Below are 21,847 nucleotides of genomic sequence, written 5' to 3'. Positions count from 1 at the left end.
CTATATGACCAAAGGACCTCTGGTAGCTCTTCTGCCCAAGCACCCTTAGCTTGCTCCAGGCGCTTTTTTAAAGTGTCCTTCAATATCTTGTTCACCGCTTCAACCTGCCCATTGGCTTGAGGATGGGCAACCGAGGAGAAACTTTTGGTGATGCCATGCCGAGTGCAAAAATCGGTAAATATGTCGCTGTCAAACTGGGTGCCATTGTCAGACACTATCTTCTTAGGCAAACCATAGCGACATATTATGTTTTTAACAACAAAATCCAACACTTTCTTCGATGTAATCGTGGCTAATGGCTCGGCCGCAGTCCATTTAGTAAAATAATCTACCGCGACCACTGCAAACTGCACTCCTCCTTTTCCTTTGGGTAACTTCCCGATCAGATCAATGCCCCACACTGCAAAAGGCCACGGACTTTGCATTTGCTTCAAAAGATTTGGGGGCGCTCTGGGCACTTTAGAAAATCTTTGGCATTTGTCACACTTTTTCACATATTCCATAGAGTCCTCGTTCATAGTAGGCCAGAAAAATCCTTGCCTCAAGATCTTTTTAGATAGACTCTGCCCCCCAGCATGATCTCCACAAAACCCCTCATGCACCTCAGCTAATAAGTTCTTTGACTGGTCGGGAGTTATGCACCTGAGTAGAGGTAAAAAGTATCCTCTCCTATACAACACTCCATCCACCATGGTGTATCTAGCAGCTTGCCTCATAACCTTCCTTGCTTCATTACGACCATCTGGGAGGGTCCCTTGCTCAAGGTAGGCAATGATGGGAGTCATCCAGGTGTCGGCTATCGTAATCGGCATGGCCTCTTGTCTATCAATGCTTGGCTCTGCCAAGTATTCTACTGGTACTATATTTAGAGTTTCCGCATCCTTTGCACTAGCAAGCTTTGCTAGAGCATCGGCATTGGAATTCTGCTCCCTTGGTACTAACTTGATGGTATACCCCTCAAGCTGGGCTAGCAAATCCTTGGTTTTGTTTAAGTATGCCACCGTGCGTAGGCCCCTTTCCTGGTACTCCCCCAGTACTTGATAAACCACCAATTGGGAATCACTATTTATCTCCACTGACCGGGCATGTACGTCTCTAGCCAGTCGCAAGCCTGCTAAGAGGGCCTCATACATAATTTTTCTACCGCAAGCGTACGGTGTATTGCAATATAGTTTTTAATTAAAAGATGTCGAACCCACAGGGATTAAATATTAAACTCACTAATTACTATTACTGTTAAGTCTATAATTTTAATTAGAAAATTCAATAAATAAATCAAACAATAAAATAAAGAATATGAAATACAAGATAACCAAATCTTATGCTCTTGAAAAGTGATTAAATAGAAGATAAATGTACTAGAGTAATGATTTCACTATTCAATTATGAACATAGTTTCTTTATTATTCTAATCAATTCTCCTCATTTGTAATTTCTAGAATTATAATATAATGCATTTATCTTTCTCAAGCATATATGCAATTAATCTCAATTAATCAATATGATATCTCTATTCGCTATTAAATAATCAAGACGTCATTAAGCAATAGCTATTCTAAACCAAATTCATAGAGTTCAAGGAATCTCTCAATCTCACAATCACTCTATGTCAAATCTTCTTATGTCCAATCTATGTTTATCTTTCTCAAGCATAAACCCTAGATTTCAATTCACAATAATGATGGCCAAACATTAATATGATAAAAGTAACTCAAGAAGATATGAACAAACGAGAAGAATTTCATAGAAATAATAATAGAAACCGCAATTCAATAATCAAAATAGTTTCATCTAATACTCTAGCACAAAAAGAGTTTAGTTCTCCATTATAAACATAAACATAATAACAATGTATTTGTTCATAATTAAAAAACTAGAATGAAAGGAAGAAGAAATAAACTAGATGTAATGGTGATGATCTTGATGATGTCTAGCCTCCTCTTCTTCTCCGAGCCTCTAATCTCTATCTAATCTCTTCCAAAAACCGTCCTTAGACCCTAATTAAACTTTTCCTTATATATCCCTTGCAAAAAAACCCTCTTTTGCCCTTCAAAAATCTCAATTTACGATTTCCGTACGGCTCCCGGCGCTGCAGCCCCATAAACAGGCGCTGCTGCGCTTCAAATGTGCCAAAAACGAGCCTCTGTTTCAGTCAGGCGCTGCAGCCCTTAAGGATGGCGCTGCAGCCCTAATTCAGCCTCGAAATAGCGATGCAGCCCCTGAATATGGGGCTGCGGCCCTAATTCACGAATTTTGCATTTTTCTTTGTTTCACTCCCGTTTTGTACCAATTTCTCGCCACTTTTCCTTGGACCCTACACAAACAAAACACAAGCATAAAACCAAACAAAAACACCCTAAACACCTACAAATTAGATATAAAATGACACTAATAAGTGAATCTAAAATTCACTTATCATATACCCCTCAAGCTGGGCTAGCAAATCCTTGGTTTTGTTTAAGTATGCCACCGTGCGTAGGCCCCTTTCCTGGTACTCCCCCAGTACTTGATAAACCACCAATTGGGAATCACTATTTATCTCCACTGACCGGGCACGTACGTCTCTAGCCAGTCGCAAGCCTGCTAAGAGGGCCTCATACTCCGCTTCGTTGTTTGAAGCATTAAATCTGAATCTTAGTGCACAATGAATTTGGTGCTTCTCTGGTGTGACTAGTATAATACCAGCTCCTGAATGGTGCTCATTCGACGATCCATCAACGAAAAGTTGCCAAGCAGGAATTTCTTCTTTTAGCCCAGTAACACTCTCCTGCTGATCGGGGACCTCAACGATTCCGGTACATTCAGCGATGAAATCTGCCAAAGCTTGACCTTTAATAGCAGTCCTTGGTTGGTACTTGATTTCAAACTGGCCTAGCTCGACCGCCCATTTAAGTAGCCGACCAGAAGACTCCGGCTTCTGTAAAACTTGGCGAAGAGGTTGGTCAGTAAGGACCTTGATGGGGTGTGCCTGAAAGTACGGCCCCAATTTTCGTAATACTCGCCCTCGAGTAATACTCAAAACAAAAACTAAATAAGAAAAACTAAACACACTCACACAATGCGAATCAATCCAATAATAATAATCAAGCTTCAATTTCCTTAATACCATGCTCACATAAAGCTTCAGAAATATCCCAACAACACAATCCAGAATTTCAATCTCAACTATTGCCATAATCAACTAATTATCATTCACATCCTTTAACTATTTACCATAATGATTAAAACTCAAGTAATTGACATAGTTATGCACATCAAATTCTCACAGTCATACCACAATCCATATTATTCCATAAGTTTGCATTACTCATTATTCTCCACTAATGTAAACAACGCATGCTTAAGAATCAATAGGACTTTAATGGCTTACAATGTATGGCTTAGGTAAGGTAGATAAGAAAGTCATTTAGGCACTAATACCATAAGCATACCAACTTTTCAAATAACCATGTACACATAAATTCCAAACACCCATATTGAACACCCTTGACATGAATGAGAGATATATATATTTTTCTTTCTCAGCTCTGTTTTTTTTTTTTTTTTTTTTTTTAACACTCACTTCCCAAAACTTTGTGTATACAATATATTTCCTTAAGGGAGTGAGGCTCCATGATAAAAATTTTCTCTTTTTTTTTTTTTCTTTTTAGAAGAAACTTTCTCTCATTCATCTTTTCCTCTCTTGAAAACCCAAAATACTTTCCATTACAAAACCCCTTCCCACATTATCTTTGTATGCTTATGATATTAATATGGTTAGGATATTTGATAAGAATTTCGTTAGGTTTCAACAATTTTGGGATTTCAACAAAAATAGGCCTAGGCTCAATTAGGGTGACTAAGGATACAATTTTGTCTCGGGTTGGCTAGAAAGGCTCAAACGGACCAAACAAAATTGCCTACATCTTCTTCTTAAGCACACATTATCTAGGATTTCGTCTCAAATAACAAGTAACACAAATTCTAGATTAATCAACCAAATCTTTCCACAAATCCCAGTTAACATGCATAACACAGGCAATTAGCACGAATTTAACAATCATGGCAAAAAGTTCAATCTTTCCTCATATATTAGTCAATCATGGCAACAGACAAAATCAAGCACACGGATTCAAAGTGGTTTTATTTCTTAACTTTATGTTCATAGCATTCATTACTTAACCTTGACTTTTATTATTGACTTGATTCGAACACGACTCACGACAACCCGACTCTAAACACATATTTACAAAACAAAAGAAAACTTTCGTAAGAAATCCCTCCCCCAAACTTTGAAACAAACATTGTCCCCAATGTGTAACTACAAAGAGAAGGAAAGAAACTTACAAAAAGTCCATGCTTACGGATAAGGAGAAGGTGGTGGTGGATCTTGCATCCCTTGAAACGGAGGGGGATAAGCGAAATAGTTATTCTGTCCTCTGTTCAACGTCCACTGAGCTACCAACAAATTTAGTTGATCCACCTGATTATGCTCATATGTCTCCCGAGCAGCCAAATAGTTATGAGTGATCGTGTTTTGTTGAACAATGTAGCGTAGCATGTCATGCGAGTATTGCATATTACAATCAATTGGACCACCAAGAGCCAAAGGGACATCCACATTCATTGGCCCCTCCACATTCTCCGGAACACTATCATCCTCTTGATTGTCAAGGTCCTCGTCATCACTCTCCCGCCTTCGTCGTTGGCCTTGTCGTCGTGGAGGTGCGGCTGGTGCTACTAAAGATGCATTAGGATAACGTGCAATTCTTGCTTTAGTAAGTTTCCCTTTGACTGGCACCACTATATCAGTTTTTTCCCTTGGTACTTCATACACTACACACATATCGGTGATCAATGACCCAAATGGCAATCCCTCAGTAGTGGTGCCACGAAGAACAAACCTCATACCCTGACGAATAATTCGTCCAACATCGATGGTCATCCCCTTCATGATAGCAAAAACCAACCTCATCCGGTCATTCGTCATATGGCTAACATGACTAGTTGGGATCAATTTGGCTGCCACAAAATAAAACCATGCACGAGCTTCTTGATTAAGTTGCCATAAAAACATCCCATTGGGCTCATCATGAGCATATGCAATTCTAGCTCCTGGGCAACCCACTGTTTCCGCTATAAGAACATGATCATGCTGATCTTGTAGAAACAATTGGTACTCATCATGCTGATTATCAAAGCTCTTAGTATTGAAAAAATCATCGATGGCCTTATAACTCCCCAATGGTAGCCATTTTCCTCTCACAAAACATTCCCCCTTCTCATTCAACTCCGGAAAATTCGCATAAAATTCATACACCCAAGAGATATTCATTTTAATTTCTGGTTGTTTCACAACAGATTCCCACTGCCTACCTTCTATGTTGGCTCTAATTGGCTCAAAGATAGCACACGAACTAGGTTGAGGATCGTATTCAATACCTCTCTCCTTGAGCACCGGTTTCCCCATAAAAGAAGTATATCGATCTTCCGCCTCCTTACTTACGAATTTGGTGGTATCAAATGGTGGTGCCCTAGAGGATGAGGGTCTTGAAGATGATGGTCTTGAACTATTTCTCTTAGGCCCCATGGTGACTCGGAACAACCCGCCAAACAATACCTCACCTCCCAAGTAATCACGTATTAACCCCCCTCACAACTAAACAATCCCACCAAACTTAATTCACAACTTCTTCCTCACTCCAATTGAGCAAAAATCACCAAGAACAGTCACTTAGGCAATTTCTCAAACACTTGGTGGGCATCGATTATTCTCACTCTTTCCTTCCACTTTTCTCTCAATCTTAATTCCCCAAATCACAATAAAACTTCAAAAACTATCCAATAATCATCATCCAACACATCAATTCACAACATTCATCAAAATCAACATTGTCTCTTACATGACATATCCATTCAAAAACTTAAGTGATTCAAAGAGATGAGTGAATGACTTACTTGATGAATATAAATGTCTTGTGATCTTCAATGAACTATTCCCCTCATAGAATTCGGCCAAACACCCTTGAAAAGTAAATAAAAACTTGATCACAATGGAAGTTGATGTGGTATTGATGATTAGGGTAAGGAAAAAAAAAATTGAAGTAAAAATGGGATGAGAGATTTGATGATTTGGGATTAGGAATGGTGATGAGAGGAATAGAATTTGATGATTTGAATTTTAGGAATGAGGAGAGAAAGTAGAGTTAAGGGTATGGGGTATGGATTTTTCGGAGTAGGGAGAAGAAGAAGAAGAAGAATTGGTGGTTAGAGAGAAAGAGGGAAACAAAAAGATTTTAAAAAAAACAAAGATTTTTTTTTTCTGTTCGAAGTGGCGCTGCTGCGCCTAGTTATGGCGCTGCAGCGCCATATGCCCTGATGCTCCAGTATCTTCCCTCGCGAAATGGCGCTGCGGCGCCTAGTAATGGCACTGCGGCGCCTAGGACCCCCCGAAAGACACCTCTCTGTTTGGGTGTAGCGCTGCAGCCCTTAGTGATGGCGCTGCGGCGCTAATTCCTGCCACAATTGCGCTGCAGCGCTATGGAAGTGGCGCTGCAGCCCCTGAACACTGTTTTTCATCATTTTTCATTTTTTTTTTTTTTCACGATTTTCACGGCTCAAAATAAACTTAATAATTACAAAATAAATAAAATAAAGTCTACTAAAATAAAATAAAATAAACTAAATAAAAATAACAATACTAAAACAATGGGTTGCCTCCCATTAAGCGCTTAATTTATCGTCTTTAGCTAGACATTGATGACGCTTCAGTTGCTGTCCTGGAGATACATCGTCTCCACCTTCTTGTGAATTTCACCAAAATAATGTTTCAACCTTTGTTCATTCACTTGAAAAAGTGAACCGTCATTATTCCTTAATTCCACAGAACCAAAAGGAGAAACTTTGGTGATAACGAACGGACCAGACCATCTTGACTTTAGCTTACCGGGAAATAACCTCAAACGAGAATTGAAAAGTAAAACTTGCTGCCCCGGCACAAATTCTCGCTTTAATATCATTTGATCATGATATTTCTTTGTCCTCTCCTTGTAAATACGAGCATTTTCATATGCATCATTCCGGAACTCCTCCATTTCATTCAGCTGCAATAACCTCTTCTCACCCGCTGCTTGGTAATCAAAATTCAGCTTCTTGATCGCCCAGTAAGCCTTGTGCTCCAATTCTACTGGTAAGTGACAAGCTTTGCCAAATACCAGTCGATAAGGAGACATACCGAGAGGAGTCTTGTACGCTGTCCTGTAGGCCCATAAAGAGTCATCAAGCTTTTGAGACCAATCTTTTCTATTCAAATTCACTGTTTTCTCCAAGATAGACTTGATCTCTCGGTTTGATACCTCAGCTTGGCCATTAGACTGGGGGTGATAGGCCAAAGCCACCTTATGTCGAACACCATACTTCATCAAGAGTGGTTTAATAACTTTGTTGCAGAAATGTGTTCCTTCATCGCTTATTATCGCTCTTGGAGTTCCAAAACGATTAAATATGAACTTCTGCAGAAAATAAGAAACCACCTTGGAATCATTTGTAGTAGTGGCTATCGCTTCGACCCACTTTGAAACATAATCAACAGCGAGTAAAATGAACAAGTTCCCGAAAGATGGTGGGAAGGGCCCCATGAAGTCAATGCCCCACACATCGAATAATTCCACCTCTAAAATCACATTCATAGGCATTTCATTTCTTTGCGAGATATTTCCAACTCGTTGACATCTATCACAGGTCTTGACAAAAGTGTAACAATCTTTAAAAATTGAAGGCCAATAAAAACCTGATTGCAAAACTTTCGCTGCTGTACGCGATGGCCCGAAATGCCCACCGTAAGGCGCCGAATGACACTGCTCTACTATTGATTGAGTCTCTTCCATTGGTACACAACGACGAATTATTCGATCCGTACTCATTTTGAACAGGTATGGATCATCAAAGAAGTAGTATTTACAATCATGAATCAATTTCCTCTTTTGATGTGCATTAAAATCAGGAGGTAACTTGCCACTAACCAGATAATTCACGATATCGGCATACCATGGAAGTTCTGTTGATACAGCCAGCAGTAACTCATCCGGAAATAATTCTTTGATCGAGTCTTTACATTCAGCATCTTTATTCTCTAATCGTGACAAATGATCTGCCACAAAGTTCTCTCTCCCCTTCTTATCCACAATCTCAATGTCAAACTCTTGAAGTAACAATACCCAACGTATCAGTCTTGGCTTAGCCTCCTTCTTTGCAAACAAATAACGCAGTGCTGCATGGTCTGTGTATATAATAACTTTGGAACACAAGAGATATGGTCTGAATTTATCGCATGCGAACACCACCGCTAATAGTTATTTTTCAGTGGTTGAGTAATTTCGTTGAGCATCATCAAGAGTCTTGCTCGCATAATAAATAGCTCGAAAAATCTTCTCTCTTCGCTGGCCCAAGACAGCCCCTACCGCATAATCACTCGCATCGCACATAATCTCGAATGCTTGACTCCAATTCGGGACACTCATAATAGGGGCTGAAACCAACTTCTCTTTTATCGACTCAAATGCTTTCCTACACTCTTCATCAAAAATAAAATCAGCATCTTTTTCTAGGAGATTGCATAGTGGCTTGCTGATTTTCGAGAAATCCTTGATAAACCTCCTGTAAAAGCCCGCGTGCCCCAGAAAACTTCTTATCCCCTTGACATTCACCGGTGGAGGAAGCTTCTCAATGATGGCTATCTTGGCTCGATCTACTTCAAGACCTTCCTTTGAAACTCGATGCCCCAAGACAATCCCCTCTTGAACCATGAAGTGACATTTCTCCCAATTCAGCACAAGGTTCTTCTCTTCACACCTACAAAGGACCAATGCCAAGTTGTGCAAGCACTGGTCGAATGACGACCCAAAAACAGAAAAGTCGTCCATAAATACCTCCATGATCTCTTCTACCATATCTGAGAAGATGGCCATCATACACCGCTGAAAAGTGGCAGGTGCATTACAAAGTCCGAAAGGCATCCTCCTGTAAGCAAAAGTGCCGTAAGGACATGTGAAAGTTGTCTTTTCCTGATCTTCAGGAGCGATTGCTATTTGATTATAGCCTGAATAGCCGTCTAAGAAGCAGTAATGTGTATAGCCAGCCAAACGATCGAGCATCTGATCGATAAATGGAAGTGGGAAATGATCCTTTCTAGTCGCCTTGTTCAACTTCTGGTAATCAATACAAACTCTCCACCCCGTCACTGTTCTTGTCGGAATCAATTCATTGGCTTCATTCTTGATCACTGTCATTCCCCCTTTCTTTGGTACAACTTGCACAGGACTAACCCAACTACTATCCGAAATAGCATAAATGATTCCAGCATTCAATAGCTTCAGTACTTCTGCCCTTACTACTTCTTTCATGGCTGGGTTCAATCGCCTTTGATGCTCAATCGAAGGCTTATAATTTTCTTCAAAAAGAATCTTGTGCATACAAACAGTTGGACTTATTCCCTTCAGATCTGAAATTTCCCAACCTATGGCAGATTTATATTTCCTCAAAACTCTTAGCAATTTTTCAGTTTCACATTCTGAGAGTTTTGATGAAATGATCACTGGGTGAGTAAAATTCTCTCCTAGATACTCATAACGCAAATGCTCTGGGAGTTGTTTCAAATCTTTCTTCTCCATCACTTCCTTCTCGACTTCTCCTTCCTTGGCTTGACAAAGAGTTTCTTCCACTTTAATACTACTAGCACAAGGAATAGCACTGAGAGCCATCACACATTCAGCCACTTCGTCACCCACAAACTCACCATTCACCTTTTTCAAATCAGCCTGAGTAATACTAGAATTAAGGCAGTGTTGTAAAGGATCAGCACATAATTCTTTTCTCATCGTCTCTTCTACTACTACCTCAATAGAATCTACACGGTGACATGTGCTCGTGTTGTCATGCTGCTGGAGTGCTTGATAAATGTTGAATTTAACCTCTTCATTGTTAACCCTCAGCGTCAAATGACCACCTTGTACATCAATAAGAGCTCTTCCAGTAGCCAAGAATGGACGACCAAGAATAATGGGGATTTCATGGTCCTCCTCCATATCCAAAACCACGAAATCAGCAGGAAAAATAAATTTGTCCACCTTAACCAACACGTCTTCAATCACTCCCCTAGGATAAGTAAGTGACCGATCTGCCAATTGAAGAGTAATGGTTGTGGGCTTCACCTCTCCTACTCCCAATTTCTTGAAAACTGAAAGTGGCATCAGATTTATACTCGCTCCAATATCACACAAAGCCTTATCAAATGACGACCCTCCAATAGTGCATGGTATAGTAAAGCTACCCGGATCCTTCACCTTTTGAGGCAACTTCTTCTGTAGGATGGCGCTGCATTCTTCTGTTAACTTCACAGTTTCAAAGTCTTCTAATCTTCTTTTCTTAGACATAACTTCTTTCATGAATTTCACATAATTAGGCATTTGCTCAAGAGCATCTGCAAAGGGAATGTTTATGTGAATTCGTTTGAAGATTTCTAGAAACTTTGCAAACTGTTCATCTAATTTCTTCTTCTGAAATCGTTGAGGGTATGGAATGGGAGGTTGATACACTGGAAGGCTATCTTTCTTCATGTCATTCTGGTCACTTCCACTCTGCTTCTTGGCTTTCTCTTCTTTGTCTACCTCTCGTACCACTGGCTCAACTTTCTCCTTTGAACTAGCTTGAACATCACCCTCTTTAAGCACCTTACCACTTCTCAAAGAAACTGCTTGGCATGATTCCTTTGGATTTACCACAGTGTCACTAGGAAAACTTCCCTTCTTATTAGAATTCACCGCATTAGCTAATTGCCCCACTTGAGTCTCAATCTTCTTCATTGAAGCACCCATGTTAGTCATATGGGTTTCTATATTGTCGAGTCTTGCTTCATTTTTTCCGAACCTCTTGTTAGACTCCAAAATAAAAGTGCCCAAAATGTCTTCTAACGACTACTTTTTCTCTTGTTGCGGTTGAGAATTGAATCCCGGAGGTGGTTGCAACACATTTTTATTATTAGCATAAGAGAAATTTTCATGGTTGCGCAATCCTAGATGATAATAATTAGGCATGTTGTTGCTTCTGTAATTATTGGGGAAGGAGCGGTTTGCCATAAATTGGGCTTGTTCTGGACTCATTTCTTGCCCCTGCATTGCAACAGCCGCTGCTACACTCTCCATAACCGTTGGATTATTTTGCGCTGATAGAGCAGCCATTTGGGTTTGTAGAGCAACAATTTGGGCATTCAAGGCTGTCATTTGATCAACTTCATACAACCCAGCAACTTTCCTTGGTCCTGACCTCTCATTAGGCCACTGATAACTGTTGGTGGCCATTTCCTCCATCAAAGTGAAGGCTTCATCCGCTGTCTTGGCTAATAGAGCACCCCCTGCAGCAGCATCAACTATCGTTCGTGTTGGAGCGTTCAACCCTTGATAAAAAATCTGAACTTGCATCCAATTTTGATAACCATGTTGTGGGCAACGTCGTAATAATTCCTTAAACCTCTCCCAAGCCTCATATAATGGTTCTTGATCTAACTGTCGAAATTGTCCAATATCGCTGCGTAACTGGGCTGACTTGGAAGGAGGGAAAAACTTAATCAGAAACTTTCTTGCCATCTCATCCCATGTCGTAATTGTTCCAGGCTGCAAAGATTGCAACCAACTCCTGGCTCTTTCCCTCAAGGAGAAAGGGAAGAGACGCAATCTGATGGCGTCATCAGTAACGCCATTCATCTTCACTGTGGCACATACCTCCAGAAATATGGCCAAGTGAATGTTGGGGTCTTCAGTAGCTAGACCCCCAAACTGATTTTGTTGCACCATGTTGATTAGTGCAGGTTTCAGTTCGAAGTTGTTGGCAGCAATGGCTGGATTTGCTATTCCAGTGAGATTCTCATTCACAATAGGCATGCAAAAATCACGCACTGCCCGCTGCGCTGGATTAAGAGGAGCCCCAGCAGCTGCTGATTGATTGTTATTATTGCCATTGCCACCGTTGTTGTTCACCCCGTTGTTGTCCATATTAAGCTCTTCAGTCCTTTTCTTAGTTCTCAACTGACGGAGTGTGTGCTCAATTTCAGGATTCAGAGGCTCAACAGGTGTAGAACTCCTAGTCCTTCGCATATACTGAGAACACAAGAACAATCTATAACGTTAGTAACAAAATAAATAAAAATCTAATTTAAAATCAAGACTTAAAGTTTCAATATTAGTAAAATTAATTTTAATCCCCGGCAACGGCGCCAAAAACTTGATACAGAATTTTTCTACCGCAAGCGTACAGTGTATTGCAATATAGTTTTTAATTAAAAGATGTCGAACCCACAGGGATTAAATATTAAACTCACTAATTACTATTACTGTTAAGTCTATAATTTTAATTAGAAAATTCAATAAATAAATCAAACAATAAAATAAAGAATATGAAATACAAGATAACCAAATCTTATGCTCTTGAAAAGTGATTAAATAGAAGATAAATGTACTAGAGTAATGATTTCACTATTCAATTATGAACATAGTTTCTTTATTATTCTAATCAATTCTCCTCATTTGTAATTTCTAGAATTATAATATAATGCATTTATCTTTCTCAAGCATATATGCAATTAATCTCAATTAATCAATATGATATCTCTATTCGCTATTAAATAATCAAGACGTCATTAAGCAATAGCTATTCTAAACCAAATTCATAGAGTTCAAGGAATCTCTCAATCTCACAATCACTCTATGTCAAATCTTCTTATGTCCAATCTATGTTTATCTTTCTCAAGCATAAACCCTAGATTTCAATTCACAATAATGATGGCCAAACATTAATATGATAAAAGTAACTCAAGAAGATATGAACAAACGAGAAGAATTTCATAGAAATAATAATAGAAACCGCAATTCAATAATCAAAATAGTTTCATCTAATACTCTAGCACAAAAAGAGTTTAGTTCTCCATTATAAACATAAACATAATAACAATGTATTTGTTCATAATTAAAAAACTAGAATGAAAGGAAGAAGAAATAAACTAGATGTAATGGTGATGATCTTGATGATGTCTAGCCTCCTCTTCTTCTCCGAGCCTCTAATCTCTATCTAATCTCTTCCAAAAACCGTCCTTAGACCCTAATTAAACTTTTCCTTATATATCCCTTGCAAAAAAACCCTCTTTTGCCCTTCAAAAATCTCAATTTACGATTTCCGTACGGCTCCCGGCGCTGCAGCCCCATAAACAGGCGCTGCTGCGCTTCAAATGTGCCAAAAACGAGCCTCTGTTTCAGTCAGGCGCTGCAGCCCTTAAGGATGGCGCTGCAGCCCTAATTCAGCCTGGAAATAGCGATGCAGCCCCTGAATATGGGGCTGCGGCCCTAATTCACGAATTTTGCATTTTTCTTCGTTTCACTCTCGTTTTGTACCAATTTCTCGCCACTTTTCCTTGGACCCTACACAAACAAAACACAAGCATAAAACCAAACAAAAACACCCTAAACACCTACAAATTAGATATAAAATGACACTAATAAGTGAATCTAAAATTCACTTATCATATACCCCTCAAGCTGGGCTAGCAAATCCTTGGTTTTGTTTAAGTATGCCACCGTGCGTAGGCCCCTTTCCTGGTACTCCCCCAGTACTTGATAAACCACCAATTGGGAATCACTATTTATCTCCACTGACCGGGCACGTACGTCTCTAGCCAGTCGCAAGCCTGCTAAGAGGGCCTCATACTCCGCTTCGTTGTTTGAAGCATTAAATCTGAATCTTAGTGCACAATGAATTTGGTGCTTCTCTGGTGTGACTAGTATAATACCAGCTCCTGAATGGTGCTCATTCGACGATCCATCAACGAAAAGTTGCCAAGCAGGAATTTCTTCTTTTAGCCCAGTAACACTCTCCTGCTGATCGGGGACCTCAACGATTCCGGTACATTCAGCGATGAAATCTGCCAAAGCTTGACCTTTAATAGCAGTCCTTGGTTGGTACTTGATTTCAAACTGGCCTAGCTCGACCGCCCATTTAAGTAGCCGACCAGAAGACTCCGGCTTCTGTAAAACTTGGCGAAGAGGTTGGTCAGTAAGGACCTTGATGGGGTGTGCCTGAAAGTACGGCCCCAATTTTCGTGACGCAAGTACCAAGCAGTAAGACAACTTCTCGATCATGGGGTATCGGGACTCCGCTCCTATCAAACGCTTGCTAACGTAATATACCGGGTGCTGCACCTTATCCTCCTCACGTACTAAGGTAGCACTAACAGCGTGTTCCGTGACTGCTAGGTACATAAATAGGTCCTCTCCATCAACTGGCTTAGAAAGAACAGGAGGTTGAGCCAAATGCTCCTTTATCGCCTGGAAAGCTTGCTCACACTCTGCGGTCCACTCAAACTTCTTGCCTCCTTTAAGCAGGTTAAAAAACGGGACGCACTTGCCCGTTGATTTCGAAACGAACCTACTTAGAGCTGCAATCCGCCCAGTCAAACTTTGCACATCTTTTATTCTTGTCGGAAACTTCATCTCTATGAGAGCCTTGATCTTCTCCGGGTTTGCCTCTATTCCTCGGGAGTTAACAATAAACCCAAGGAATTTTCCATAATCCACCCCAAATGAACACTTGAGGGGGTTTAACTTCATTTTATACCTCCTTAATATTGCAAAGCACTCCTCTAAGTCTCCCAGGTGCCCCTCAGCTTCCTTTGACTTCACCAGCATATCATCTACGTACACCTCCATGCTCTTGCCGATTAAGTCACGAAACATGCCATTCACCAAGCGCTGGTAGGTAGCTCCTGCATTCTTCAATCCGAAGGGCATCACTCTATAGCAATACAGCCCTATATCCGTTCGGAAGCTGGTATGCTCTTCATCAGAAGGATGCATGCTGATCTGATTGTACCCCGAATACGCGTCCATGAAGGACAAAGTCTCGTGACCAGAGGTTGCATCTACCAACTGGTCTATTCTTGGTAAAGGAAAGCAATCCTTCGGGCACGCTTTGTTTAGATCAGTAAAATCTACACAAGTCCTCCACTTTCCATTGGGTTTGGGCACCAAGACTGGGTTTGAAACCCAAGCCGGGTAGTATGCCTCTCTAATAAACCCGTTCTCCTTCAATCGCTCTACCTCCTCCTTAAGAGCCTTTGCTCGATCCTTGTCAAGCAACCTCCTCTTTTGCTGTATCGCTGGATATCTTTCATCCACGTTGAGCACGTGGCTGATCACAGTTGGTGAGATACCCACCATATCCTTGTGAGACCAGGCGAAGACATCTTGATTTCTTCGCAAGAATTCTATGAGCTGTACTCTCACCTCAGCTTTGAACTTCTTCCCAATCTTGACCCCTCTTGTCGGGTCATTCTCATCTATAAGGACCTCCTCTAACTCCTCGGACGGTCCCACATCACTCTCATAATCCCCAAAGCGAGGATCAATATCTCTTCCCTCGCTTTGGGCAACGCCCTATTTGGTAACTTCATCACTTGATGGGGTCTTCTGCTCTTTTAAACTAGGAGTGCTCTCCTGGCCACACTCCTCCAACATCTCTTCATCGTTCACTACTACAAGATTATGGTCTACATCCATCTCATCCACCTCCTCTCTTTCAACACATACAATCATGTTGTTCTCCTTGGCACCTTTCTTCGCCTTAGTTATCGAGGCATTATAGCACTCTCTAGCTTCCCTTTGGTCTCCTTGGACACAGCCTATGCCAGCGCTGGTCGGGAATTTCATAGATAGGTGCCAAATTGAAACTACTGCATGCAAGTTGGTGAGTAGTGGTCGACCAATAACCACATTGTAGGCAGACGGGCAGTCAACAATCAAAAACTCAGTCATCACGGTTTCATGCTTGGGGGCTTCCCCCGTGGTGACTGGTAACTTTATTGTCCCAGCTGGTGACAGTCCCTCTCCAGTAAACCCATAAATGGCGTGAGAGCATGGCTTCAAGTCATTGATGGATAGCTTCATTTTTTCAAAAGAAGACTTATAAATAATGTTTACGGAGCTTCCCGTCTCAACCAGACATCTTTTCACCTTCATATTAGCTATTTGGACTGTCACAACAAGGGGGTCATTGTGAGGATACCTCACGTGTTTAGCATCTTCTTTAGTGAAAGTGAGGGACTCACTTTCATTCCTTGGGTTCTTGGATGGTCGCTCCTCCACTGTCATGACCTCGGAGGTGGATGCCACACCCAACTCATGACGAAGGGTGCGAGCATACCTCTCTCTCGCCTTGTTGCTATCCCCAGCAAGATGCGGTCCTCCACATATTGTATCTAGTGTGAAGTCCACAGGTTCAGGTTGTAAAGGTGGGGACCGTTGCCGCTTGAACCCAGGATTATTGCTGCTCCCCTCTCCCTGGGTCTTCTCTGCCTTATACTTTTTTAACTTCCCCGACCGGAGGAGAAACTCTATCTCATCCTTAAGGTGATTACACTCATTCGTGTCGTGACCATAGTCTCCATGGAAACGACAGAACTTGTTCTTATCCCTCTTACTCATTTCCTTCTTGATTGGTGGGGGTCTCCGGTAAGGGACCTCCTGATGGCTGGCTAGATAGATCTCCGCTCGGGTTGCCGAAAGAGTGGTGTAGTTGGTGAATCGAGGTTCATACTTCGTAGGCTTGTCATTCGATCCCGACTTAGCTTTTTTCTCATTGTGGCGGTCAGACCCGTTATTCCCACGTTTCTTACTACCGCCTTGATCGCTTCCGCTATCCTTCGGAGTTTCATCTGATCCACTTTGGTTGTTCAACCCGTTCTCTCCTTTCTCAATGGCGTCATCCAACTTCATGTACTTATCTGCCCGGTCTAAAAACTGCTGTAAAGTTGAAATTGGATGGCGGTGGATGCTGTCCCACAAAGGACTTCGATAAATAATACCGGAGGAGATTGCAACCATTTTCCCTTCATCTCCAACCGCGGTAGCCCGATTGGCTTCTCTCATAAACCTTTGAATGTAATTCTTGAGAGACTCATCTTTACCCTGCCTAATGTCCACCAAGTGGTTGGCATAAACAGGAGGGGTTCGGGCAGTACTGAACTGCCTGCAGAACTCCTTCCTAAAGCTCTCCCAAGAGGTGATGGAGTCGAGTTTGAACTTCCAGTACCACTCCTGGGCAGTGTCTGACAAGGTGGTGGGGAAGACTCTACAGCGGTAGTCATCACTCACCCCAAGCAGCTCCATCTGATCTTCGAACTTCCCAACGTGTCTCACCGGGTCTGCCTTTTCTGTATAAACTGGCAATACCGGTGCTTTGTATTTCCTTGGTGGTTGGGCCGCTCTTATTCTAGCACAAAAAGGGCTACCACTTCTGTGGTCTACTGGATCAATAACTGGTTATTTTGACAAACTTTGGACTGCCGCCGTTAAAGCATCAAGCTGGGCTTGAATGCCCGGGGCCACTGCTGGGGACGCACTCTCGGGACCGTTTGGTCGGGCACTCCTATCCGGCGTATCAACATCGAGTATTTCTACTCGACTGGTAGGACGGATTGGCTCCTGCCCTTCGACCGGAACGGTCCTCCTTCTGTCATCAATGACGTCCCTTAAGTCCTTCTGAGCAGTGTTCTTTCCCAATCGGTCGAACACCGTACTCCGAGTCTTCTCAGAAGGTCTACTAGGTGGAGCGTGCTCTTTGCCATTACGCTGGTTGGGATGCCGTGGTGGCTTCCCCGTTTGAGCCGGTTGATCCTCTCCTCCTCGTCGATTATTATTCTTCTCCTTCGACTGGTTGGTGTGGTGACTGTCAGCTTCATCACGCCCATGTCCATCTTTGAAGTGGGAAGTCTCCTTTCCACGAGGAGCTTTGTTGTGCCCCTGCTCAGAAGGTGTTTTCTTGCTGCCTGACTTATGACTTCCTGACCTGGAAGTCTCTGATCTGGGGCTCCTTGAGGGGGTCTTGGAGTTCCCCCTCTGGGTTGAGGCAGTGCGCGATCAGACTCCCTCTTCCTCATGACCAGGTGGGTTACCACCATTCCTGCCTGGCCTATCAGTTTTCTTATGACCAGCTTCTGTGGTCCTTGCCTCTGGGGTGGGTGTCACCCCAGGCACAGCTTGAGCATTGGCTCGGGTCAATTGCGTAGCTGCCTCCAGAGCAAGTGCAGCTTCGCGATGTCGCCTGTCGGCCTCCTCCTGCTGTCGACGGATCTCCTCGCTCCTAGCGTCCATCTCTCGTCTCTACTTGGCCATTTCCTCAGCAAAGGCCTCCTGCCTAGCATTGAACTGGGCCAACTCCTCCTGGAACGCGCTCATGGTCTCCTGGAGCTCCTCAACTTCAGGAGCTACATCCTCAAGCACGACCCTGGGCTCATTCTCACGATCTTGAACGCTGGGACCTTCTAATCTGGCATGTTCCCTGGAGGTGCTTGCCTTCTTGGAGGCCGCGGTGGTGTTCTTAGGCTCCATATTGCTTCAGGGACTGTCTGTCTTCTCTTCAGGCTCTCAATGAAAGCACCAAAATGTTGACTGTGATTTTAGCCAACGATGTAAGGACGTCAAATACGACAAGCCTTCAAGAGAATTATAAACGACAACAGACAGTTTTTATCAATGAAAGTAAATAACACGAGATTTTATAGTGGTTCAGCCCCGATAATCGGTAATAGCCTAATCCACTTAGAGATTTTATTACTGTATTCACACTCAAGATCAGATGAACCAGTGTCAACTGAGTTTCTTCAGTGCAAATATTCCAGAATACAAAAAAGGGTTCTCTCAGGAAAAACACACTTTCTCTCTCTAGAACACAGATTAACTCTCAATTTGCCAAAAGTCCTTTTACGATCCTCCCAACCCTCTATTTATAGACCTGGGATTCTTAACTGATATCCCCTTTAGATAGGGATATTTTATTATTCACCTTATATTTATATTACAAAATAAATGTTTGAAATACAACTGATCCTAAATTCGAGTGAGGAGTGAGAGATTCCCGGATGCTTAGACCAATTCTCACTGAAATCGTTTCGGGAAGTTTGAAGTAGTCTCACATGCATGTTGATTACTCCTTCAAGCTTTTCATGGGTCAAAGGTGGTATGTGCATGGCTCTCCTCGGACCAAAGGTCATGTAAGTTTAGCTCTCCTCGGACCAAGGTGGTCCGAGGCCACTTCCTTTGCTCCTTACCTCGGGCAAGTCCGAGGTATACTCCTTCATTGTGTCCGATCGGACACAATGGTTTTCTCCTTGGCTTAAGGTGGTTCGAACCACCCTCTTTGGCATCTCACCTCGGTCAAGCCCGAGCCCATTTCCTTCAATCAAGGTCCGATCGGACCTTGTACTCTCCTCCTCGGACCAAGGTGGTCCGAGCCATCTCTTCATGCCATCTCCTCGGACCAAAATGGTCCAAAGGCTCCTCTCCCATGGGCATGTCCGATCGGACATGCTGCCCTTCTCCTCGGACCAAGGTGGTCCGAGCCTCTCTCTTTCAACCAAGGTTCGATCGGACCTTGTACTCTTCTCCTCGGACCAAGGTGGTCCGAGCCTACTTTCCTCCTCCTTCTCACTTCGTTCAAGCCCAAGCCTACCTCTTCCATGGCATACCCGATCGGCCATTATGTGGCTTTCCCCTTGACTAAAACGTAAGCCTTAGCCATTCTCTTTGGACACGTTCGAGCCAAAATATCAAGAGGTCCCCTAAGCTTAGGTCCGATCGGACCTATTGCTTTTATCCCTTGAACCAAAATCCAAATCTCTCCTTCAATCTTCTTGGACTTGGCTTCAAATCAATTATTAGGGTCTTCAAACTGGGGTCTGAGCCAAGCAACCCCCAGACCAAATATTCTATTCGGTCGGGTGTATTTGGCTTGACTATCTGTCCAATTTCTTAACTGATGTATTGGGCCATTGCTAAGCCAGATCACCTCACTAACTCATGCTATGTGCCAATTTTACTGCCACGTCATTCTTTTCAAATTTTTGGGATAACAGTTTCCAAATCAAAGCACTACAATCGGATTGGGGGGTGAGTACCGATCATTTACTAATTTTTTAGACACACAGGACATTCTCCATATAGTTTCTTGTCCTCACACACATGAGCAAAATGGCATTGCCGAGTGAAAACATAGGCACATAGTTAAGAGTGGTCTAACCTTGTTAGCTCAATCTTCTTTGCCATTAAAATTTTGGGATGAAGCATTTAGAACTGCAGTATTTTTTATTAATAGAATGCCAACTTCTGTACTCACTAATGTGTCTCCCATTGAAGTCTTATTTCAAGTCAAACTGGATTACACCATGCTGAAAGTGTTCGGCTGTTTATGCTTCCCAAATTTGAGGCCTTACAATAGAAACAAACTAACCTATATGTCCACTCCCTGCACTTTTCTTGGGTATAGTTTGTCTCACAAAGGTTTCAAGTGCCTCTCTAAGGGGGGTCGTTTATATCTTTCCCGAGATGTTCTCTTTCAGGAAAATGAGTTTCCTTATGCCTCTACACCATCTGCTTCATCCTCATCCACTCAAGCCCCACATCCAAAATTGCCATTAGCAAAACCACCTACTGTTCAGAATTTTCCCACTCATATACAATCTTCTTCTTCTCCTGTCTTGTCAACAAATACCTCTCCTACTCCCTCTGTCCATGTGTCTATTCCTTCTCCTACTGTGTCTCTTCCTTCTCCGTCACTGTCCATATCTCATATTACAAATGTTACCCCTTCTCCCACACCTAATCCTACTTCTCTCCCTCCTATTGATGTTGCCCAACATCATAATGTTTCCAATACTATTACTGCCACTACTGTTTCTGTCCAAACTAACCCGGTTGTTGCAGGAACAAATACTCATCAAATGGTCACTAGAGCTAAAGCTGGCATTCACAAACCTAAAGTCTATCTTGCTTCCGCTGAACCAAAGAGTGTTAAGGATGCCTTACAAACTACTCATTAGAAAGATGCAATGACAGTTGAGTTCAAAGCTTTACAAGAAAATTCCACTTGGTCCTTGGTTGATCTCCCAGCTGGCCGATTACCCATTGGTTGCAAATGGGTTTTTAAAGTCAAAGAGAATCCTGATGGGTCCATTCATAAGTACAAAGCACGACTTGTGGCAAAAGGGTTTCACCAACAACATGGTTTTAATTATAATGAGACGTTTAGTCCTGTGGTGAAACCGGTTACAATTCGCATTCTCTTGACAGTTGCTATCTCAAAAGGTTGGTGCATTCGTCAATTAGATGTTAACAACACATTCCTCAATGGTGACTTGAAAGAGGAAGTGTACATGGTCCAACCTCCCGGGTTTGAAGATAGCTTACATCCTACAAAAGTTTGTCGCCTTCACAAAGCCCTCTATGGTCTCAAACAAGCACCAAGGGCTTGGTTTGACAAGCTGTCTATTGCGTTGTTCAGCTACGTGTTTGTCTCTACTAAAGCTGATTCTTCAATATTTGTGCGTGTAACTTCAGCTTATTGCATCTATGTGGATGATATTTTGATCATAGGCAACTCTACCCCAGTTATAACTTAGCTAGTTTCTGATCTTCACTCATCTTTTGCTCTCAAGGATTTGGGTGAAGCTTTTTTTTTTCTTGGGATTCATGTCACTCATACCACTGCTGCGATTCATTTGTCCCAGAAAAAATATATTCAGGACCTTATTTGTCATGCTCATATGCAAAATGCCAAGCCTATTGGGACTCCTATGAATGCTGGTTTGAAACTCTCCAATTATGGCAGTAATCCTGTCCAAGATGCCACCCAATTATGGAAATTATGGCACTAGACTCGAGATTGCATACTCTGTCAATAAGGTAGCCCAATTTATGCATAATCCTCTTGCTTCTCACTGGGTTGCTGTCAAGAGGATTCTTCGTTACCTTGTTGGCACTTTAGACCATGGCATTCA

General features: G+C 42.2%; 1 protein-coding gene and 1 non-coding gene across 2 annotated transcripts; one reads left to right on the top strand and one right to left on the bottom strand.

The window, feature by feature from the left end:
* Positions 1-10,949: 10,949 nt before the first annotated feature.
* On the bottom strand, positions 10,950-12,125 carry LOC133804534 (uncharacterized). Its single transcript, XM_062242687.1, has one exon. The coding sequence runs from the start codon at positions 12,123-12,125 to the stop codon at positions 10,950-10,952; it is 1,176 nt and encodes a 391-aa protein (XP_062098671.1).
* Positions 11,464-11,567, top strand: LOC133807878 (small nucleolar RNA R71). The gene has a single exon (XR_009879764.1). It is a non-coding gene; the product is annotated as a small nucleolar RNA R71 (small nucleolar RNA).
* Positions 12,126-21,847: the final 9,722 nt, after the last annotated feature.

The sequence above is a fragment of the Humulus lupulus genome, chromosome X, assembly GCF_963169125.1.
Source record: "Humulus lupulus chromosome X, drHumLupu1.1, whole genome shotgun sequence".
In the NCBI taxonomy this organism is placed as follows: Eukaryota; Viridiplantae; Streptophyta; class Magnoliopsida; order Rosales; family Cannabaceae; genus Humulus; species Humulus lupulus.
Note: the sequence above shows the minus strand (reverse complement) of the source record. Positions and strands in the feature narration are given on the sequence as shown.